The sequence below is a fragment of the Neoarius graeffei genome, chromosome 5 (assembly GCF_027579695.1).
Source record: "Neoarius graeffei isolate fNeoGra1 chromosome 5, fNeoGra1.pri, whole genome shotgun sequence".
Lineage (NCBI taxonomy): Eukaryota > Metazoa > Chordata > Actinopteri > Siluriformes > Ariidae > Neoarius > Neoarius graeffei.
Window position 1 is genome coordinate 110171658 of NC_083573.1, and position 19593 is coordinate 110191250.

The following is a 19593-nucleotide window of genomic DNA, read 5'->3' on the forward strand; positions in this document are numbered from 1 at the left end:
CATACGGTACATGATTTATCGAATTGTTAATTATCCTTTGTCCTGCTCTGTGAAAGATCAATATTATCTGATTTAAAGTGTCTGATAACTTTATTATAATAAGTTTAGTAAATATGTAAGTCATTAGACTCCTTAATAAACCAGTTTAAAAAGAGATCAACTATAGTGTCACAGTGGGGGGTGTAAACCTTTGAGTAAGCTGCTGACTGAGAACCTGTTGCTGTGATATTCAGGCTGTAGAGGCTGTGATTAGGTTTTAATCAGAAAACAACATTAAAACGGTTTTATATATAAACTAGGAGGGTTTTATTTTTTATCCAGAAACTGAGGGGATGCAAACTTTTGCAGCCTGTTTGCTTGATGCTAAACTGGTGGCTATACAATTTTATACCATGCTAGCTTTACACTAGTTTTTAAGCCGTTAAGAGTTTAATCACGCTAGTTTTTGAGAGAGAGGTCAGTGTCCAGTGATGAGTGAACTCAGTCCACAGTCACAAATATCGGATTTCTTTTAATTATAAACATGTTTTATTGATAAAGAGTTTAGCCGAAGCGTAGCTGAGATACAACTATTACACCATGGAGTTCTGGACTCTGATTGGTCAGGTGTTGATTAATTTTTTTTTTTTATAACAGCAGTGCAGCTGCAACTCACAGGTTTATTTCAGATCAATGCACTCGTTTTAATATGTTATCATTATTATTTCACTCCGTATTTTACTGTAACAGCATCACACTATTTTATTCCTCTTATACCATGTCAGTGGGAAATACTCATCTGATTGGCTGAGAGGTGTGTGTAGTGTGTTATAGAGCTCACAAATCCGTGAATCAACATCATTCATTAAAATGAGTTTAATCAGTCATATGTATACAATATTCTCTCCTCTAAAACATCTTACACACACACACACACACACACACACACACACACACACACACACACACACACAGCAGTAAGAAGCGGCTCAGAGTTCTGTTTGGTTTCTGTCTCCACTGGTATAGTGCACAATAAAACATTTAACACAATATCGATTTTGAGTAAAGGTCAAGAACAGATCCGTGACCATCTGAGCTGACCACCGAGATGAATATCGTGATGTATTGTATAGATCAGATTATCAGCATACTCTCTCCATTCTGTAATAAAATCGCAGAAAATCTTCTCCAGGTAAATTAAATATATTTCTCTTACATCATAGACATCTTCTAAAAAAAATAAAATGAATACAGCAACGTCAAGTAAATACAATCCAGATTTTTTTCCAAATGAGAATAAAAATAAACATCTGTTCCGTTTCAATAAAAACGCACTCAAAGTTATTTAAGTCGTGTGAACAGAGGTGCTGTGAAAGTGCTTCAACATCTGTTCCAGTTCGTTCTCACAGTTTAACATTAGCATGCTAGCAGGGTTCTGTTTGGGTCAAATCTAATGCTAGCTTCGCACTGAAGCGGATTTATCCTGCGTTAGCACATGTCGTGAACAGTGTGCGTTACAGCGTGGATGAGTTCAGGATGCTGATTAGATCAGGGATCAAGACTCCAGCTAGGATTTACTGTTAAAATGTCAGTGGTGTGCGCGCGCTACATATTGTCTGCTTTCATTTGGTTTCAGCTCCCTCCTCATCCTCAGTGCAAATTTATATGTGATATATTTAACCCATGAGGGGTGTGAATACTGACAAGTGCGTCACGCTACATATCCTTCGTTTATAGCTTATATGTCAGAGTCCTGAGGCATCGTGTCTCACTGCACAGCATCAGAGAGAGAGAGAGAGAGAGAGAGAGAGAGAGAGACACACGTGATCCAGGACAGAGGAGTGTCTCGTACAGTCGGAGGGTCATGACCTCTGAACAGGTATCACTTTCACTGTCTTACTCAGAGATACACATTTCTGTCTGTCGAAGTAACACAGTGCTATTGTTCGGTCTCTTCTCTCTCCAACAGGTCTCTACTTCTAACATGTTGGGTGTGTATGTGCGCCTCTCCATGAGGACGCCATTTTGTGCGCCTCTCTCTCTCTTTTCCCATTAAGATCCCATTTTGTGTCTTTCCATTAAGATCAAGATTTTGTTGTCCTTCTCTTTGGATCACCATCTCCATGAGGATGGTGTTTTGCATCTCTCTGATGATGAATCTCTCCCCCCCCCCCGAGATGACATTGTCCTGTCTCACTCTCCCATCCTGACTGTCAATGTCAGGTGTCGAGGGTGCAAGGGATCTGCAGGTCCTGCTTAGCACGCTCATACACTCTCAGGAAGTCCTTAAACCTGGGTGCGCAGGTGAGCCAGGCCTGCCCAAAATGGGCGTGTCCGGTGAAGAGGAAGCTTCCGGAGCCAGCGCGGACACCACATCGCAACAGTGTTCGGATCTCTCCGGAGTGAGAGAGACGGCCCACGCTGGAGAACAGAGGCCACTTCTGACGGTACACGCGTGTTGCACTCACCCTGATTACTGACACGCGCTTCTCCGGATCCGCTTCCACCGCACGGATATTCCCACGCACCACTACACACACACAAATCATTTATATCATTTTTATGGATGCACATCTGAACTCTGTGTTTGAGTGACACCTTGTGTGTAGCTACATGTTATCTGCTTTTTTGTCTCTCTCTGTGTGTGTGTGTGTGTGTGTGTGTGTGTGTGTGTGAGAGTGAGTGAGAGAGCATTAGTTGACCCTGCTGTCTTTGACTCTAGTAATATGATCTGACCCCCGAGACATTCCTCCCCCCACACTGAGTTTCCATGACGACACTGCTCTGTCTGACCATGTCTCTGTTAGAACTGTGTGTGTGTGTGTGTAACTCCACTCGGACATGAGAGGTATTACTGTGTGAACTTTAACCTGACAGAGTGGGTGGGGCCGAATGACACTGATGGCACGTTTGTGTGTTTTCAGTGATTGTTGTGTGATTGGATCATGAGCAAAACTAGAGTGTGTGAGACTCACCGAAGTCACTGGTGCACATGGCCATCAGCATTTCTGTGTCATTGCACGGCCTGCACACTCCTAACACACATGAGAGAAACAAAAGAGATGGGAAATATTTGGTTTCTTTCACACACATTGGGTATAACACACACACACACAGTCTATGTTCCAGATTTCCTGGTTGTTCTAGAAAGATTGGAACTGTGTGTGTGTGCGCATGCGCTATGACTGGTGTGATTTAAGGCACCTGTTGAAAAACACTGAGGCATGAAGCTTTCAAAACACTTCCTGTTTCCATTCAATGCTGTCTCTCGCTCTCACACACACCTCTGTAGCCCTCATGTGTCAGTTGTGTGTGTGTGATAAAACGTTAGGAAACATCACTGCATTTTTCAAATTACCTCATATCCTGTGTGCGCGCGTGCACGCGTGTCTCTAGCTCCTGAACAAAAGCCCTGTCCCTCAGCTGACCATCCCCCCGTTACCACGGATACGACTCATTCATGCGGTATGTTGAAAGGACTCGTCCCCTCTCCATACTGAGCTTTTGTCCTCTAGTCTCTCTTTCTCGATCCCACCCCCTCTTTCAAATCTCTGTTCCCACAGAGTGTGTGTGTGTGTTGCTTTCTGTACTGATTAAAAGGTAAATGTAGTTGAGCTACAATGCTGAAGTAGCTAACAAGTTTGTGGAGGTCTTTTTGATGTGGTTTGGGACACTGTGTAATTAACTTTATTGATTAATATGTTTAAATTGTATATCAGGAATTTATACATTTCTGTAAAGCTGCTTTATGAACAATGCTGAAAAAGCACTGTATTAATAAAAACTGAACTGGACTGAGTTAATGTGTACAATCTATACAGATGGTGAACCCTCTTGAGTCAGCCATCTTGTACAGCCAGAAGCCTTAAATCCTCCGTTACACACGTTAGCCATCATCTGAACTGCTTTGCACGTCTGTGTAAAACGAACACAGTAAAAAGCGTCGTACACACCAACACACCTGATTCACCTGTAACGCAAGAACAACCTGAACAGAATGTAGAGTTAACGTTTCACTCTGCTCACCTTCTTCTGTGTCAGCGTCCAAAGAGCTGACGGACAGCCGCGCTGTCCAATCCCCCCTCAGCTCGTAGCGGAATGCTGCAATGCGCCTGCTGATGTCACTGTGGGGCGTGGCCTGCAGAAACAGGGCGGTGCTTTCCCCAGGAGTGATGCTGAAACAGTGAATATGGGAGGGACCAGGTGTGTCGCTCACTAGTAGCCTCAGGACTCCGCCTCTCTCCAGGTAAAGCTGGGCTCCGCCCCACTGAGACTCCGGTTTGATGCAGACAGATGAGGGCATTCCGCTGACCCCGCCCAGTCTGTGTCCGGGTAGGTGGGGCAAGAGAGTGAGCCGCAGGGCTCCGGTGGGGTAGAGGAACTCGATGGAGCCTTCAGCGCAGCGCAGGAACACCTGTTCAACACCTTGCTCTGGCCGAGAGAGACCGCTATGCAGCACACAGAGTAATCATTACAGATACACACACTCCGTTCAGTACAGTGTGTAGTACAGCACTACTATGGGATTTTAACCAACCTGTCTCACAAGTCAGTGTGTTAATTTGTCATTTAAATAATCACAAGTTGTCAGTACTGGATCAGTTCTTGTCCATACACTCGGTTCATCTCATCATCTAGCCACTTTATCCTTCTACAGGGTCGCAGGCAAGCTGGAGCCTATCCCAGCTGACTACGGGCGAAAGGCGGGGTACACCCTGGACAAGTCGCCAGGTCAACACAGGGCTGACACATAGACAACCATTCACACTCACATTCACACCTATGATCAATTTAGACTCAGTTAACCTAACCTGCATGTCTTTGGACTGTGGGGGAAACCGGAGCACCCGGAGGAAACCCACGTGGACACGGGGAGAACATGCAAACTCCACACAGAAAGGCCCTCGCCGGCCACGGGGCTTGAACCCGGACCTTCTTGCTGTGAGGCGACAGCGCTAACCACTACACCACCGTGCCGCCCTCACACTCAGTTCATGCATGATATTCATTTAAACTCTCCCTCTCTCTGATCTCCGCCCCCTACAGGCCAACGCTGTTAATGCACATCCCTGTGTGCACACTGAGCTCTAAACTTTACACAAACTACAGTTAAACTTCAAGTGTTTCCTGATTAAGGATTTATACAGGTTTTTTTTTTTTTTAAACAAATGCGCCTGCGTGCGCGCGACCCTGTAGATAAGAACATTAGCATTCTCGTGCGCGAGCGCACTTGTGGCGATTTAAAGCACACGGAGTCTAACGGAATTTAACGGAACTTTTAACGAATTTGACCATTTTGTCAAGTTTTAAACTTACAAAATCACCTTAAAACACAATTTATGAACCATAAAAGTAGATAAAATTGACCTAAATATATTTACCAGAAATAATAATAATAATAATAATAATAATAATAATAATATTTTATTAGTGAAAGATGGAGAAAGTCAGTGCGCACGAGCTACACGGCTCCGTCTCACAACGCATACTAGTACACTCACTAGTGCGCGTGCGTGACCGGCGCGTGCGCACTCGACTGCAGCGTACTAGTTAGTATGGGAGTATGGGTTTACCTCAGGGTTTGCTTTAATTAAAATAGCATTTTACAGCCATTTCTGGGCTGAAGTATGGTTTTAAACACTCTCAAACAAGCCCGAGACGGGATTTAACCCAGTGAACGTGTACAGACTGCTTAAAGTTAATCTTACCTTCCTCTCCAGCTGCATTCATCAGCTGAACAGCTCACTTTACTCACTGACAGGAACAAAACCCACACAAACAGATCCATTTCCGGTATTATTTACCACAGCGGAGTCCAAATAACTCCAGTCAGTTCATCTCCTCGCCTCAGCGTCACCACAGGAAGGGAAACTAAAATAAAACTCGCCTACACTTCATAATCCCGAACTCTATCGGCTCCATTTCAGCTTTAACATCCGGTCCCGCCGTTTCGCTCCCCGGTGTGATCCTCAGCATCCCCGGTACACTCTCACAGGACCGGAGTGCGCGCGCACGCAGCGGCATTTCAACTGCTCAGTGCGGAGGAATGTGCGCGCGGACCAATCAGCGGCCAGAGAGCTGAAACTTTAAACCACTCACAGTGGGCGCGAGGACAACTCAGAGCGCTCGCGCGGTGGATGACGTCATGTGTGCGGGATTCAACCCCCCCCCCCAAAAAAAGCCACTCTGAGGGACTTTAGCATGTTAGCATATTCATTAATCAATTGACTTTTATCAGGCTGTAGAGGCGAATAAACACACAAAAGTTCAAGAAGTGTCCCTAAAACACTAAACGCTGAGGTGACATTGTGGTTATTTTTAATAAAGTCTGTTCATGAGTTGAGTTTATTAATTTTTTTTGTTTGTTTTTTTGTAACTGGTGCAAGTCCAGCCCCTGGGGGTGTATTATGCTGTGTTCACACTTATACCGGTACGAAAGTGGTATAACTGTATCGATACAAAGTATACCGGTACAGTTTAGTGCATCTGTCCACACTAGCGAGAAATGTTTGCGGTTTTCTTTCACGGTAGTTGAAATGTGTGTGCGCGAAATGTTTCCGTGGTTACCGAGTAACTTCCTTCCGAGAATATGGCGGATGAAACAACGTGTGTATGCTTTTTGTTGTCAATGTACAGTCTGTATTTCTGGTGGTCATTTATTCAGTCGAATCGTATAAAACGCGCGAGGCAGTTGAGAAAGAAACAAAGAAAACGAATCTCCCTTTCTCCCCCCTCACTTTCTCCCTCTTTCCTTCTCTTCCCCTCTTCCTCCTTTCTTCCTCCCTCTTTCTTCCTCCCCCTCTCCCTTTCTCCCCCCTTTCTTTGCTCCATGTAGCTCCACGGTCGTTTCGTTTTCGCATGCGCATTATATTTGTATTGATACAGAACAGCTTCATCTGTCCACACTACAGCAAAGCGCTACAGTACCGATACTGTACCAGTACGAAACCCATACATTTGTGGGTTTCGTACCGATACAGTTATACCGCTACAGTACCGGTATAGTTGCTAGTGTGGACAGGTGTTGCGGTACGAAAGTAGTTTCGTATCGGTACAAAATCCCTAGTGTGGATAGGGTATAAGCGTACTCTTGGTGCCAGTCCCAAACCCAGATAAATTGGAGAGGGCTGCGTCAGGAAGGGCATCCGGCGTAAAACTATGCCAAATCTTAAGCCAGTATCTCACTGGGCTGCGACAGCTTGCGACAAATTGCAAACGTCATTCGCGAGAGAGTTTCAAAAGTGTCTTGAAACATTCGCGGGGCTTCTCGATTTCCTCGCATGAGTCGCAAAGTGTCGCTCCTTCGTCGCTGAAATTTTGAACATGTTAAAAAAATTTGTGCAACAAAATTTCTCTCAAAATAGCCACAAATGCGTCGCTGGTGTCGCAAAGCCGTTGCGAACCCTTCTCAAGTCAGTTTATGTGAGGCTTCCTCTACTTCCCTGCCTGCCGAGGGAAAGCCGGGCTGCGACAGCCTGCGACTAGTTGGAGACACAACAATTGCGGTAAAATATGCGAATATCAATTCAGTGTGATTCCAAATTAAAATTGTCGCTAATTCGCATATTTTATCACAATTGTTGTGTCTCCAACTAGTCGCAGGCTGTTGCAGCCCAGTGAGATACTACCCTAACATGCGGATTGAAAAAAGAAGGATGTTAAGGTTTGCGATGGGAGTGAGAAGGCTGGACAGGATAAGGAACGAGCACATCAGAGGGACAGCACATGTGGAGAGCTTGGGAATTAAGATGAGACTGAGATGGCATGGGCACTTCCTGAGAAGAGATACAGAGCATGTTGGAAGGAGAATGTTGAGGATGGAGCTGCCAGGCACACGAAAACAAGGAAGGCCAAAGAAGAGATACCGTACATGGATGTGGTGAGAGAGGACATGAAAGTGGCAGGTGTGGTAGAGAAGGATGCAGAAAACAGGCAACAATGGAGATGAAAGATACGCTGTGGCGACCCCTAATCGGGAGCAGCCAAAAGAAGAAGAAGAAGATATACTGAACATCACAATGTACACCATGACTATTGAAAATACTGATGTCTGATTGGCTGGCAGATGTTATAGTGTGTATAAAACTGACTAAAAATTGTCACATCAGCACTGGGATCAACCAAGAACTCCACTTCCCAGAATACATCACAGCCTACAAACATGGCTCTCATGAACTACAGTCCCAACACAGGACATCAGTATTTTCAATAGTCATGGTGTAGATTGTGATGTTCAGTATATCTTCTTCTTCTTCTTTTGGCTGCTCCTGATTAGGGGTCGCCACAGCGGATCTTTCGTCTCCATTGCTCCCTTTCTTCCGCATCTTTCTCTACCACACCTGCCACTTTCATGTCCTCTCTCACCACATCCATGTATCTCCTCTTTGGCCTTCCTCGTTTTTGTGTGCCTGGCAGCTCCATCCTCAACATTCTCCTTCCAACATGCTCTGCATCTCTTCTCAAGATGTGCCCATACCATCTCAGTCTCATCTGTCTTAGCTTAATTCTCAAGCTCTCCACATGTGCTGTCCCTCTGATGTGCTCATTCCTTATCCTGTCCAACCTTCTCACTCCCATCACAAACCTTAACATCCTCAAATCCACCACCTCCAACTTTGCCTCCTGTCTCTTCGTTAAGGGTACGGTCTCCAATCCATACCTCACAGCTAGTCTCACTACTGTCTTATACATCTTACCTTTCACTTTTGCTGGGATTTTCCTATCACAAATGACTCCCGAAATCCTTCTCCAACTGCTCCACCCTGCTTGCACTCTCTTTCTCACCTCACTATCGCAGCCCCCATTTTCCTGCACAGTTGACCCCAGGTACTTGAATTCACCAACTTCCTAAATTCATTGAGACCAGTTTCAAGCAATTTGGATCAAATTTGAATTTTCACCTCATATGCCTTAGGTCTCATTGAATTTAGAATTGAATGCTGAACAACATACTTTTTACAGAATTAAAATATGTTCATCCGTTCTTGAAATATTACAGATCAAAGATTGAAGAAACAGCTTAATTTTTTAGAAAAGTGACATAATATTATGTATTAGAATAACTTGGTCCAAAATGGGCCTCATTAACCAATGAGATCAAATGTTTTACCACTGTCTATCAAAATAAAATAAAAAAGTAATATCTCATCTCATTATCTCTAGCCGCTTTATCCTTCTACAGGGTCGCAGGCAAGCTGGAGCCTATCCCAGCTGACTATGGGCGAAAGGCGGGGTACACCCTGGACAAGTCGCCAGGTCATCACAGGGCTGACACATAGACACAGACAACCATTCACACTCACATTCACACCTACGGTCAATTTAGAGTCACCAGTTAACCTAACCTGCATGTCTTTGGACTGTGGGGGAAACCGGAGCACCCGGAGGAAACCCACGCGGACACGGGGAGAACATGCAAACTCCGCACAGAAAGGCCCTCGCCAGCCATGGGGCTCGAACCCAGGACCTTCTTGCTGTGAGGCGACAGCGCTAACCACTACACCACCGTGCCGCCTAAAAAAGTAATATATTATTTCTAATTCCCTCTTTGTGCTCTGTAGGCCTTTGTATTTCTCAGTAGGGCCTACTAGTGTTTATATGAAAGAATGGTTATTTTAATTAATATTCACAGTTTTAAAGGCGAACCTTGAAAAAACTGTGATCCACATCCAATAAACAATTCACATTAACTGAACTGAAATTGACACTCATGTTTCTGACTTCCTTTATTTTTTAAAATCTCATTCTGACCACTAAGATCTCAATATTTTTCATCAAAATAACTTCAGTTATATTCTAAGATAGTTATTTACATGAATCAGTTTGATTTGAAAAAATAAGTAGGTAAAGCTATGAGAACTCGCTTCAAAGTCTCCCATGAATCAGAACATCAAAACTAGCAGAGGGAAAATGTTGCTGAATCCTTCATCAGAAACAGTGAGAGTGAGAGAACATCCCTATAAAAGTGATCTGACTGGTATTCACGAGTAATCCAGTGGGAAAGAGAGAGAGAGAGAGAGACAGCCTGACCGCTTTCCCGTGACTCTAAAAGAAAAGCACCAGCAGTTTCCCGACGTCATGCGAGCAGAGTTTTTACTCTGTTGTACCGACTTCAACCTGCCGTTACTCCCAAAGTACTGAACAGATCTTAACCAGATACATTTCTTTGGAAAGCAGAGATTATAAGTTTTTTAATCCTGTGGAGGACGGCCCCATGAGGACAGTTGACAGTCACACCTGGAGGACTCTCTGGGCTCTTACAGTAATGCTTTTATGGCTGAGGACTACAGTTGACTTGCTAACTTTCGGACTGCAGTTGTCATGAACAGTTTTGCACTCAAGTTTCCATCAATGAAGAGTTTATAACATCAATGAAACTGACTTCATATTAAAACTGTTAATGTTATAGTCATGCTGTCTGTTGTTGCCCAAATGAGGATGGGTTCCCTTTTGAGTCTGGTTCCTCTCGAGGTTTCTTCCTCATGTCGTCTGAGGGAGTTTTTCCTTGCCACCGTCGCCACGGGCTTGCTCATTGGGGATAGATTAGGGATAAAATTAGCTCATGTTTTAAAGTTGTCCAAATTCTGTAAAGCTGCTTTGCGACAATGTTTATTGTTAAAAGCGCTATACAAATAAACTTGACTTGACTTAATGAGAGTATTCACAATAGAAAATATTAAAGAGTTAAGCAATGACAGATTTGGAAACTTAGATGAATGTCAGCATGGACAATTTTTACACCACAGCCAGTGAGCATCTGGTATGCCTACTGCTGTAATATATAAGGAAACCTGACCCACAATATGTTAAAACAAACAAATAAACAAACAAACTTCATATTATATTTCTTTTGTCTTTTATAACTTAGCTCATTATTCTGAGATATGTCATGATTTCATTGTAATAACTCATTCTTTCTGAATATGGTGCAGTTATGTTTGACATAGCTTACTATTTCATCATAACAGCTTAACTACAATCTATTAAGGAGATTAACTTATTGAATTAAGTAAGCCAGAGGTTGGTTTAGTGGAATTGAGCTGACACACATACACTTAAATGTGTTCAGGTTTAGTAAAGATAACAAAATAACTCAAAATGTGTGAACAATTCAAAATTGTAAGATATTAATGAAAAAAATTATGACATGCTCTGTTGGAGTAATAAGCTATTAAGTCAGAATCACAACATAGCTTGAAATAACTAACTTGAAATTTACTATGACATTTATATTTATGGTGTTTGGCAGAAGTCGTTATCCAGAGTGACTTACAGAAGTACTTAGAATTCTCTGTCAACAAATACATCCCGATACTGGTTTACTGGCCTCATATGGACAGTTGAAAGTTGCACTTGGAAGACGCTCTGGACACTTACAGTGATGCTTTTATGCCTGAGGACTGCAGTCAACTTACTAACTTTAGGACTGCAGTTGTCATGACCAGTTTTGCACTCAAGTTTCCACCAATGAACAGTTTATAACTTCAACAAAACAAACTTCATGTTAAACTATAATGAATTTCCAGGTTACACAGTTGTACTTTGTGACTCTATAGGACACTGTTATAGAAGCAAGTAAATTATAATCACACTATCTGTTATCACCCAAATGAGGATGGGTTCCCTTTTGAGTCTGGTACCTCTCGAGGTTTCTTCCTCATGGCCTCACCTGGAGTTTTTCCTTGCCACCGTCACCACAGGCTTGATCACTGGGGATAAATTAGGGATAAAGTAGGGATAAAATTAGCTTATGTTTAAAGTCTTTAATTCTCTGTAAAGCTGCTTTGCGACAATATCTATTGTTAAAAGTGCTATACAAATAAACTTGACTCGACTTGACATGGTTTATGAGGTGATGGATGAAGAAGACCATCAGACAAACAAACAAACTCGCTTGGAAAAGTAAAATAGAAAGAAAAGCACACAAATAATAAAGTTCTGGTGTGTTTTTTTTTTGAAGTGCTAATTTAAGTACTTCAGATAGAGGTAGGCCACTTCCAAACAACACCACAGAATCAACAATACTGGTGGGAAGAATTTAGATCCAACTGACTAAAGTAGATAGTGCATAAAAGTCAGAATCCTACCTTACCATTAGAGAATAAATTCAAGATAAAACAACTTAAAGCACACAAATAGTAGAGGGCACTTAGTAGAGTGCATACTTCCTCCAAGCTACATGCTAAAAGCATCAAAATCAATTCACTTGTACCTAGGATACTACCACCCACGTGCAATGAACCGGTGCTACAGGTGCTCTAGCCCCTGCCCCTTTTCTGTTTGCTGTCCAAAGTGCTCTCTTCATAGGGACTGTTTTGTTGTTTTGGTTTTTTTTTTAATATTTGTAAAAGATAAGTTAGCTCCAACATCAATATTCTCTACAATTTGACAATAATATATGAAATTATAGATTTATAAAATAACGTTTTTCTATGTAAATGCAGGCATCAATCCGTGACGTCATGCATTCAGTGAACCTCCGTGCAGAAAGCACATGCAGGCGGTTGACAGTGGGAGACAGTGCGAGGAACGGCATGGTAAGGTCACACTGAAAGTCTCCTTTCATTTCTTATCTGAACATGCAATATTGTGCAGCTTAGAACACAACAGTAAATGCATAGGGTTGTTTATCATTTAATGAAGTCACCTAGGCTATATTTAAACTGTTTGCTCCATCCATTTCATTAACGTGGCAGATTCGGAAACTTTAGTTTGAACGACGGCATTAATAACATATTCTAGCAGCTTCGAAAACTTAAGGCTGAATGACGACGTCCACAACATATTCTATCAAGACTATTATGTTATAGTAGCTCAGGTTAGTTGAGTTAAAACATAAGGAAACGTTTTCTAAATAAGTTAACTTGTGTGAAAAATTTGTTCCAAGTGCCCTTTTTTGAATGTTTAGCCCCTGCCCCTCCAAAGGTCTTTGCACGGCCCTGGATACTACTAAAGCTGTTCACCAAATTTCATCCAAATCCATTCACTACTTTTTGAGTTACATTCAGAACAGACAAAAAAAAAATCCTGGATCCACAAACATGTCAGGATTTACATTAAAATCTAATCAATTGTTCCTTGGCTGATGGTTCACTTTTCCACCAAAGGTTTTTTTTTTTTTTGTTGATTTATTCAATATAAAAATGATCTTGTACATAATATATAAAATACAAGTACAAAAAACATTAAAATATTGGGATGACACAAGAAAGTGTGAACACTTAAGTGTTCATCAGAATCTGTTCACTACTTTTTGAGTTACATTAGGAACAAACAAACAAATGGAGGCAAAAACATAACCATGTCCAACACAGTTGGCGGAGGTAATTAAGTTGAAATCACCACACAGTATTTCAACCAAATGAGTGAGAGAGAAATCATTTGAGTGAGTCCAATTTGGCCACAGGATCCTAAACATGGAGAACATATTACACTTTACTTCAATGTTGTCTTGAAGTCACTGTCTTCATGATGTGGACTTTACCATCAGCCCTTATCACCTTCAGGGTGAATATACTTCAAGTGTAACTCTCCACAACATATTAAGTCATGGCTTCAACATTTTGGTATCTCATGTCTGTAAATTATTATGGTACTTAGTTTGTGGCCTAGATATTCATGGTTAATTCACACACACACACACACACACACACACACACACACACACACACACACACACACACACACACACATTGTTATTCAGCATCAGTCACAGAGAGAAGTTTTTTTTTTTAAATATGTCTATTGTTTAAGGGACTATTCCTCTTTTGCCTTTAATTCTTTGCTTGTTGTCGATTATCAAAAACTTTATTTATGAGCCTTATTTACTTATGAGTTTAAACTATTTAAATTAAATTGTTATTATGTAAAGCAGAATTATGTCAAAGTAGTGGTTCTCAACATGGGGTCTGTGAAGTACACCCAGGGGGTTGGTTGGTTATTTATTTATTTGTTTGTTTATTGAAGCTTCAGTGGTGGAAAGCACAAGCTGTCATTATCAAATGTCATATTTATTATTAGGTTCTTCTTATTATTAAATTGTTTGATTGAATGAATTGTCAACTTCAACCAAATTGGAGTTATTTTGTGCAAAGTTCAGGGGGGAAAAATCTCAGTGGTTCTAATCAATAGACAAAATATCAGTGAACACAGATGAAGTGATAGAATATTTTTGAGAAAAATGAGATGTATATTGAGAAATAATAATATAAATGGTTACCTACAATGAGAGAGAGAGAGAGAGAGAGAGAGAGAGAGAGGTGTATGTTTCTCTGCAGGTCGTCCTGATGTGTGTTTAACTGTCACTTTGTCGCTGTTTCATCTTTGTGTATGTGTGTGTGCACGTGTGCGTGTACGCATAAAAGACAAGTGTGTGTGATGTGGTTATGACGGGCCCTTTGATACAATCAAACGCAAAGGTCCAGCGGTCCTGCTGAGGTGTGTGTGTGTGTGTGTGTGTGTGTGTGTGTGTGTGTGTGTGTGTGTGTGTGTGTGCCGTGCTGCTGAGTATAGGGAATAGCTTTTGTTCTGTGATGGCCATTTCAAAGGACTGACACATGAAAGGAAGTGAGTATGCGTGCATGTGTGTATGTATGTGTGTTATATTCTTACATCAATATACATCAAACACAATCCGAAATATAAAGTCCTAAAAAGCCTGCTCTCACACACACACACACACACATACACACACACACACACACACACACACACACACACAGTGTATAGGGCTTGGTAGAAGTTTTGGTGTTGGCTTTGTAGGTACAGTTGTGGTCAGAAGTTTACATACAGTGATATGAATGTCATATTGGATATGAATGTCATGGCAATATTTGGGCTTTCAGTAATTTCTTTGAACTGTTCTTTTTCTGTGGCAAAATAATTGTACAGCACACAGCTTTAATAAAAAAAATACTAGAATTTGGTGCACAAGTTTTAATTTTCTTTGGGTTTTCTGAAATCAACACAGGCTCAAAATTATACATACAGGGTCAAAAATTTACATACGCTCACTTAGATTATTAATTCAGAGGTGCCGAAACTTCTCTTATCTTGCCAAGGCCGAGGTCTCTTAACTTCCTCTTAGTGATCATGATTGACTACAGCTGGTAGCTTCTCTATGCCTTTATAAAAAGGGTTTGTTTACAGCACTCATTGGATTGACCAACACACAGTAAAATGGGAAAGTCCAAGGAGCTCAGTGCAGATCTGAGAAAGAGGATTGCAGATGTACACAACTCCGGAATGCCTCTTGGAGCCATTTCTAAACAACTGCAAATTCCAAGATCAGTTCAAACAATTGTATCCGAGTTATTGTGAGGTGTAGTCACTTTGCCAACCCACTTTGCTTCAAGAAAACCCAAACTGTCACCCTCAGCTGAAAGGAAATTGGTTCGAATGGTCAGGAACAACCTGGGAACCACTATGGCACAGCCCTGCCAGGAACTGGAAGCTGATGGATCACTGTCTACAGTTCAGATCACCATGGACTAAGAGGCTGCTTTCCAAGAAAGAACCCCCTGGTCCAAAATGAACACCTTCAAGTTTAACTAAAGTTTGAAGCTGACCACATGGACAAAGAAAAAACCTTCTGGAGGAAAGCTGTATGGCCAGATGAGACAAAGATTGAGTTGTTTGGCCACAATAACCATGATGTACAGAGGGACACTGTACCAGCTGGTGGTGGTGGTAAGATCATCATGCTTTGGGGCTGTTTTGCTGCTACTGGAACTGGTTCATTGCACAAAGTGGATGGAATAATGAAGAAGGAGGACTACCTCAGAATTCTTCAGCATAAACCATTAGAAACTTGAACACAACTTGGGACTTGCGAGTTAGAACAGGACAATGAACCCAAACATGCATCAGAGCTGGTTGTGGAGGATAAAGCAGGCTAACATTAAGCTTAAAACAAGTCCTGACTTCAACCCTATTGAAAATATATGGACCATGCTTATAAGTCGAGTCCATGCCAAGAAAAACAAAAAAAACTAAACTAAATTTAATTGAACTCTACCAACTGTGGGTGGTAAAAGAGAGCAACTGGACTTGCTTGAAGATTCTTGAAGACGTTTCACCTCTCATCTGAGGTGGTGTTTACATTAGACCGTATCCGTATCGTTTTCGTTGCAGATGCACTGTCCGTGCACATTAAAACGCTGGGAAACGACTCCACAGGCGGAACAATTTGAATCCGCCAGGGCCCACATATTCAACCCAGTACGTATCTGATCCGGCGCTGTGTAAACATTGAGGAACGAGGATACGCAGTGCTGAGCTCTAGCTGACGTCGTCATTGGACAACGTCACTGTGACATCCACCTTCCTGATTCGCTGGCATTGGTCATGCCACGTTGGTCATGTGACGCGACTGCTGAAAAACGGCGCGGACTTCACTTCCTGCTATTTGTCGATGGAAATACAGCATGGAAAACAACATGGACAATGACGGTCGCAGGAAACGATGCACAGCGGCTCAGTCCCGAATCACTGCTCGTGCACTTCACTCGCACGCTCTGTGAGTTGCGCAGGGCTGGAGTGTGCACCCTCCAGAGGGCACTCACTGTTCAGGGCGGAGTGATTTGGAGCGCAGGATGCCTGAGTGTGGAGCCGAGCCGCTGAGGAGGAAGTGCTGAGCCGCACTGAGGTTTATTTACACATTTCAACTTATTTACCTCCTTCAGGTGCTTAAACTCAGTGAGAACATGAACATCACAGCCAGGTGTGTTTATCTGCTGGAGAAGGTGTTCGCTGCTGGACACCGGAAATCTCACACACACACGATTGCTTTTCCTGAGGTTTGTGTTTTTATTGGGAATGAGATGAAATTAAATCTCTATTTTATTCAGTATAAACACTACTGTACAGGAGGAACCTAGCAGTCACAGACTTCAATGCAACTGGCGCATGCCCGATATGCACTGGTATCATGTGACGTGCCGTCTAATTAGTCATGTGATTAGCGTATCCGTGTATTGACGTTGCTGTGTGCACGGGGAACGGTTTTGTTGCGGGCACAGAAATTTTGTGTGTGTACGCGAATCGTTTTAAAAACGTTAATCTGATGATCCACTGATTCGAAATAATGTAAACAGGGCATGAAAGGCTTCTTCAGTTCTGTCTGACTAATAGGGAGTATCAGGTATTTATCCTCTCATGGATGAAAAGCTCATCTAAGGTGTCATTAAGTCATCCTGTTGGTGTGGGTCACTGGGGGCTGGATGTGAACGGTCTCGAGAGTCGTTAGGGTGATCAATGGATTGCCTGTTAAGGTGACCAATGGAATGCTGATTCTCTCTGTCCTCCTGTGAGTCACTAAAAACAGCTGGGTTTTGGTGTGCATTGTTGGGAACACGCCACATCACATCAAAAACTCCCAAGATTTTGCTACTAAAGTTGCAGACCTCAAACTAGACTTAGATGAAACCATGGTTTCCTACGATGTCACTTCTCTTTTCACCTGCATTCCCACCACAGAAGCAGTCAAATCTGTTAGAAAGTAACTCCTTCAAGACAGCACCTTACTGGATAGAACGAACCTCACCACGGACCAGATTTGCACCCTGCTTGACCTCTGCCTGACTACCACTTATTTCCAGTTTAATGAAAGTTTCTACAGACAGAAGCATGGATGCGCCATGGGCTCACCGGTGCCCCCTATTGTGGCCAATCTTTACATGGAGGAAGTGGAACATAAAGCTTTGACCACTTTTTCAGGAGTTGCTCCCAGCCACTGATTCAGATATGTGGATGACACCTGGGTTAAAATCAAAACCCATGAAGTGGAAGCCTTCTCTAAGCACATCAATGCAGTGGATATAAACATCAATTTCACTCGGGAGGATGTCAGTGGGAATAATCTAGCCTTCTTGGATTGTGATGTACACATTAGACAAGACAGAAGCCTTAGCATCGAGGTCTACCGGAAACCCACACACAGACCAGTACCTACTCTTCAACTCTCATCACCCACTGGAACACAAATCGGGGGTCATTAGGACCTTGCAACACAGGGCTCAGAACATTCCTACAACGGTAGAGGGAAAAGAGAAGGAGCAGAATCACATCAAGAAAGCACTTCAGAACTGCGGGTATCCCGACTGGGCTTTCTTCAAGAGCAGACAAAGGAACATAATGGACAAGGAGGATAACAGGAACAAACACAAGAACATTGTCATTCCCTACATTTCTGGTCTATCTGAGAAACTCAGGAGGATCTTCTACAAACACAACATTCCGGTACATTTCAGACCCAGTAACACCCTGAAGCAGAAACTGGTCCACCCTGAGGACAGAATAGCCAGACACAAACAGGACAACGTAGTGTATGCAATTCAGTGCAGTGAGGAATGCACGGACTCGTATATTGGGGAAACAAAACAACCGTTTCACAGGCGCATGGCTCAACACAGGAGAGCCAGTTCCTCAGGCCAGGACTCTGCTGTCTACCTTCATCTTAACAACAAAGGACACTCATTTCAGGATTGCAACGTACGCATTTTAGCCAGAGAGGATCATTGGTATGAGCGAGGAGTTAAAGAAGCCATTTTTGTCAACCTGGAACGGCCATCACTGAACAGAGGTGGTGGTATAAGACATCATTTATCAGCCACCTACAATGCAGTCCTTGGCACACTTCCCAGACAACTGAATGCACACCAAAACCCAGCTGTTTTCAGTCAGTACGTTTACATGCACATCCAAATCGAGTTGTTGTCGGTAATCGAGCAAAGGATCCCAGCAGGGGTGCCAGAGAAATCCAATCCTACATGCACTAAGGAAATCGAGCTATTGTGTGAGGTACATTGTGCACCTGAGCCACAGGTGGCGCTACATGCCCCATCGTGTTGGTACACTTCCGGTTGTCGTCATGAAGAAGAGCTATTCAAGAGTATAAACAAAAAGTTATCAGTTCCATGTTTACAAGAAGTGTTTGTAGTTTGTATGTACGAACAGAAGTGTTCCTAATAAAATGGGCGGCTAAGGTGAAGTTGATCTGAAGTGTCATGCCGACCGAGGCTGGGTTTTTTTTTTCGACTGAGGCTGTTGTGTTTCCCGCTTGTGGTCTCGTCACTCGTCACTTCCGGAAGGGGCAGTGCTGAAGTAAGTAGCTTGACTATGTAGCTTGATAGGGTATACATGCACTAAGTAGCTCGGCAAAAATCGCATAATCTAGGTCGTGTAGCTCGGTTACGAGAAATCAAGTTCGGTTCAATTTCAGCCTAGCTAAGGTGTTTCCATGCCATTTAGAACTTCGATTTCAGACGAGCAACGGCAGAAATTCGATTTTCTCTATGTGCATGTAAACGCACTGAGTGACTCACAGGAGGACAGAGAGAATCAGCATTCCATTGATCACCTTAACGGGCAATCCATTGATCACCCTAATGACTCTCGAGACCGTTCACATCCAGCCCCCAGTGACCCACACCAACAGGATGACTCAACGACACCTTAGACGAGCTTTTCATCCATGAGAGGATAAATACCTGATACTCCCTATTAAGGCCTCTGCATGCTCTTGCGACAAGGCTTTCGCAGATAGCTTTTCGCAGACAGTTGTAATTTATTGTTGAGTGGGGAGTAATAGGCGTGCGCGATGTTATTCACCGGCAC

At 42.7% G+C, this 19593-nt stretch overlaps 1 protein-coding gene across 1 annotated transcript; it reads right to left on the minus strand.

The window, feature by feature from the left end:
- Window positions 1-840: 840 nt before the first annotated feature.
- On the minus strand, window positions 841-5945 carry metrn (meteorin, glial cell differentiation regulator). Its single transcript, XM_060920761.1, has 4 exons — window positions 5688-5945; window positions 4006-4427; window positions 2955-3014; window positions 841-2509 (listed from the first exon to the last, which is right to left on the minus strand). Exons 1-4 carry the CDS (start codon window positions 5765-5767, stop codon window positions 2199-2201), a joined length of 873 nt encoding a protein of 290 aa, XP_060776744.1. The 5' UTR covers window positions 5768-5945; the 3' UTR covers window positions 841-2198.
- Between the last annotated feature and the right edge of the window lie 13648 nt (window positions 5946-19593).

Excerpts from the sequence above, each read along its gene's own strand:
- metrn (XM_060920761.1), bottom strand. The coding sequence starts at position 5,767 with ATGGATCTGTTTGTGTGGGTTTTGTTCCTGTCAGTGAGTAAAGTGAGC. Across the intron at positions 4,428-5,687 it reads GAATGCAGCTGGAGAGGAAG|CGGTCTCTCTCGGCCAGAGC; the intron begins GTAAGATTAACT and ends TGTGCTGCATAG. Across the intron at positions 3,015-4,005 it reads GGACGCTGACACAGAAGAAG|GAGTGTGCAGGCCGTGCAAT; the intron begins GTGAGCAGAGTG and ends CATGTGTGTTAG.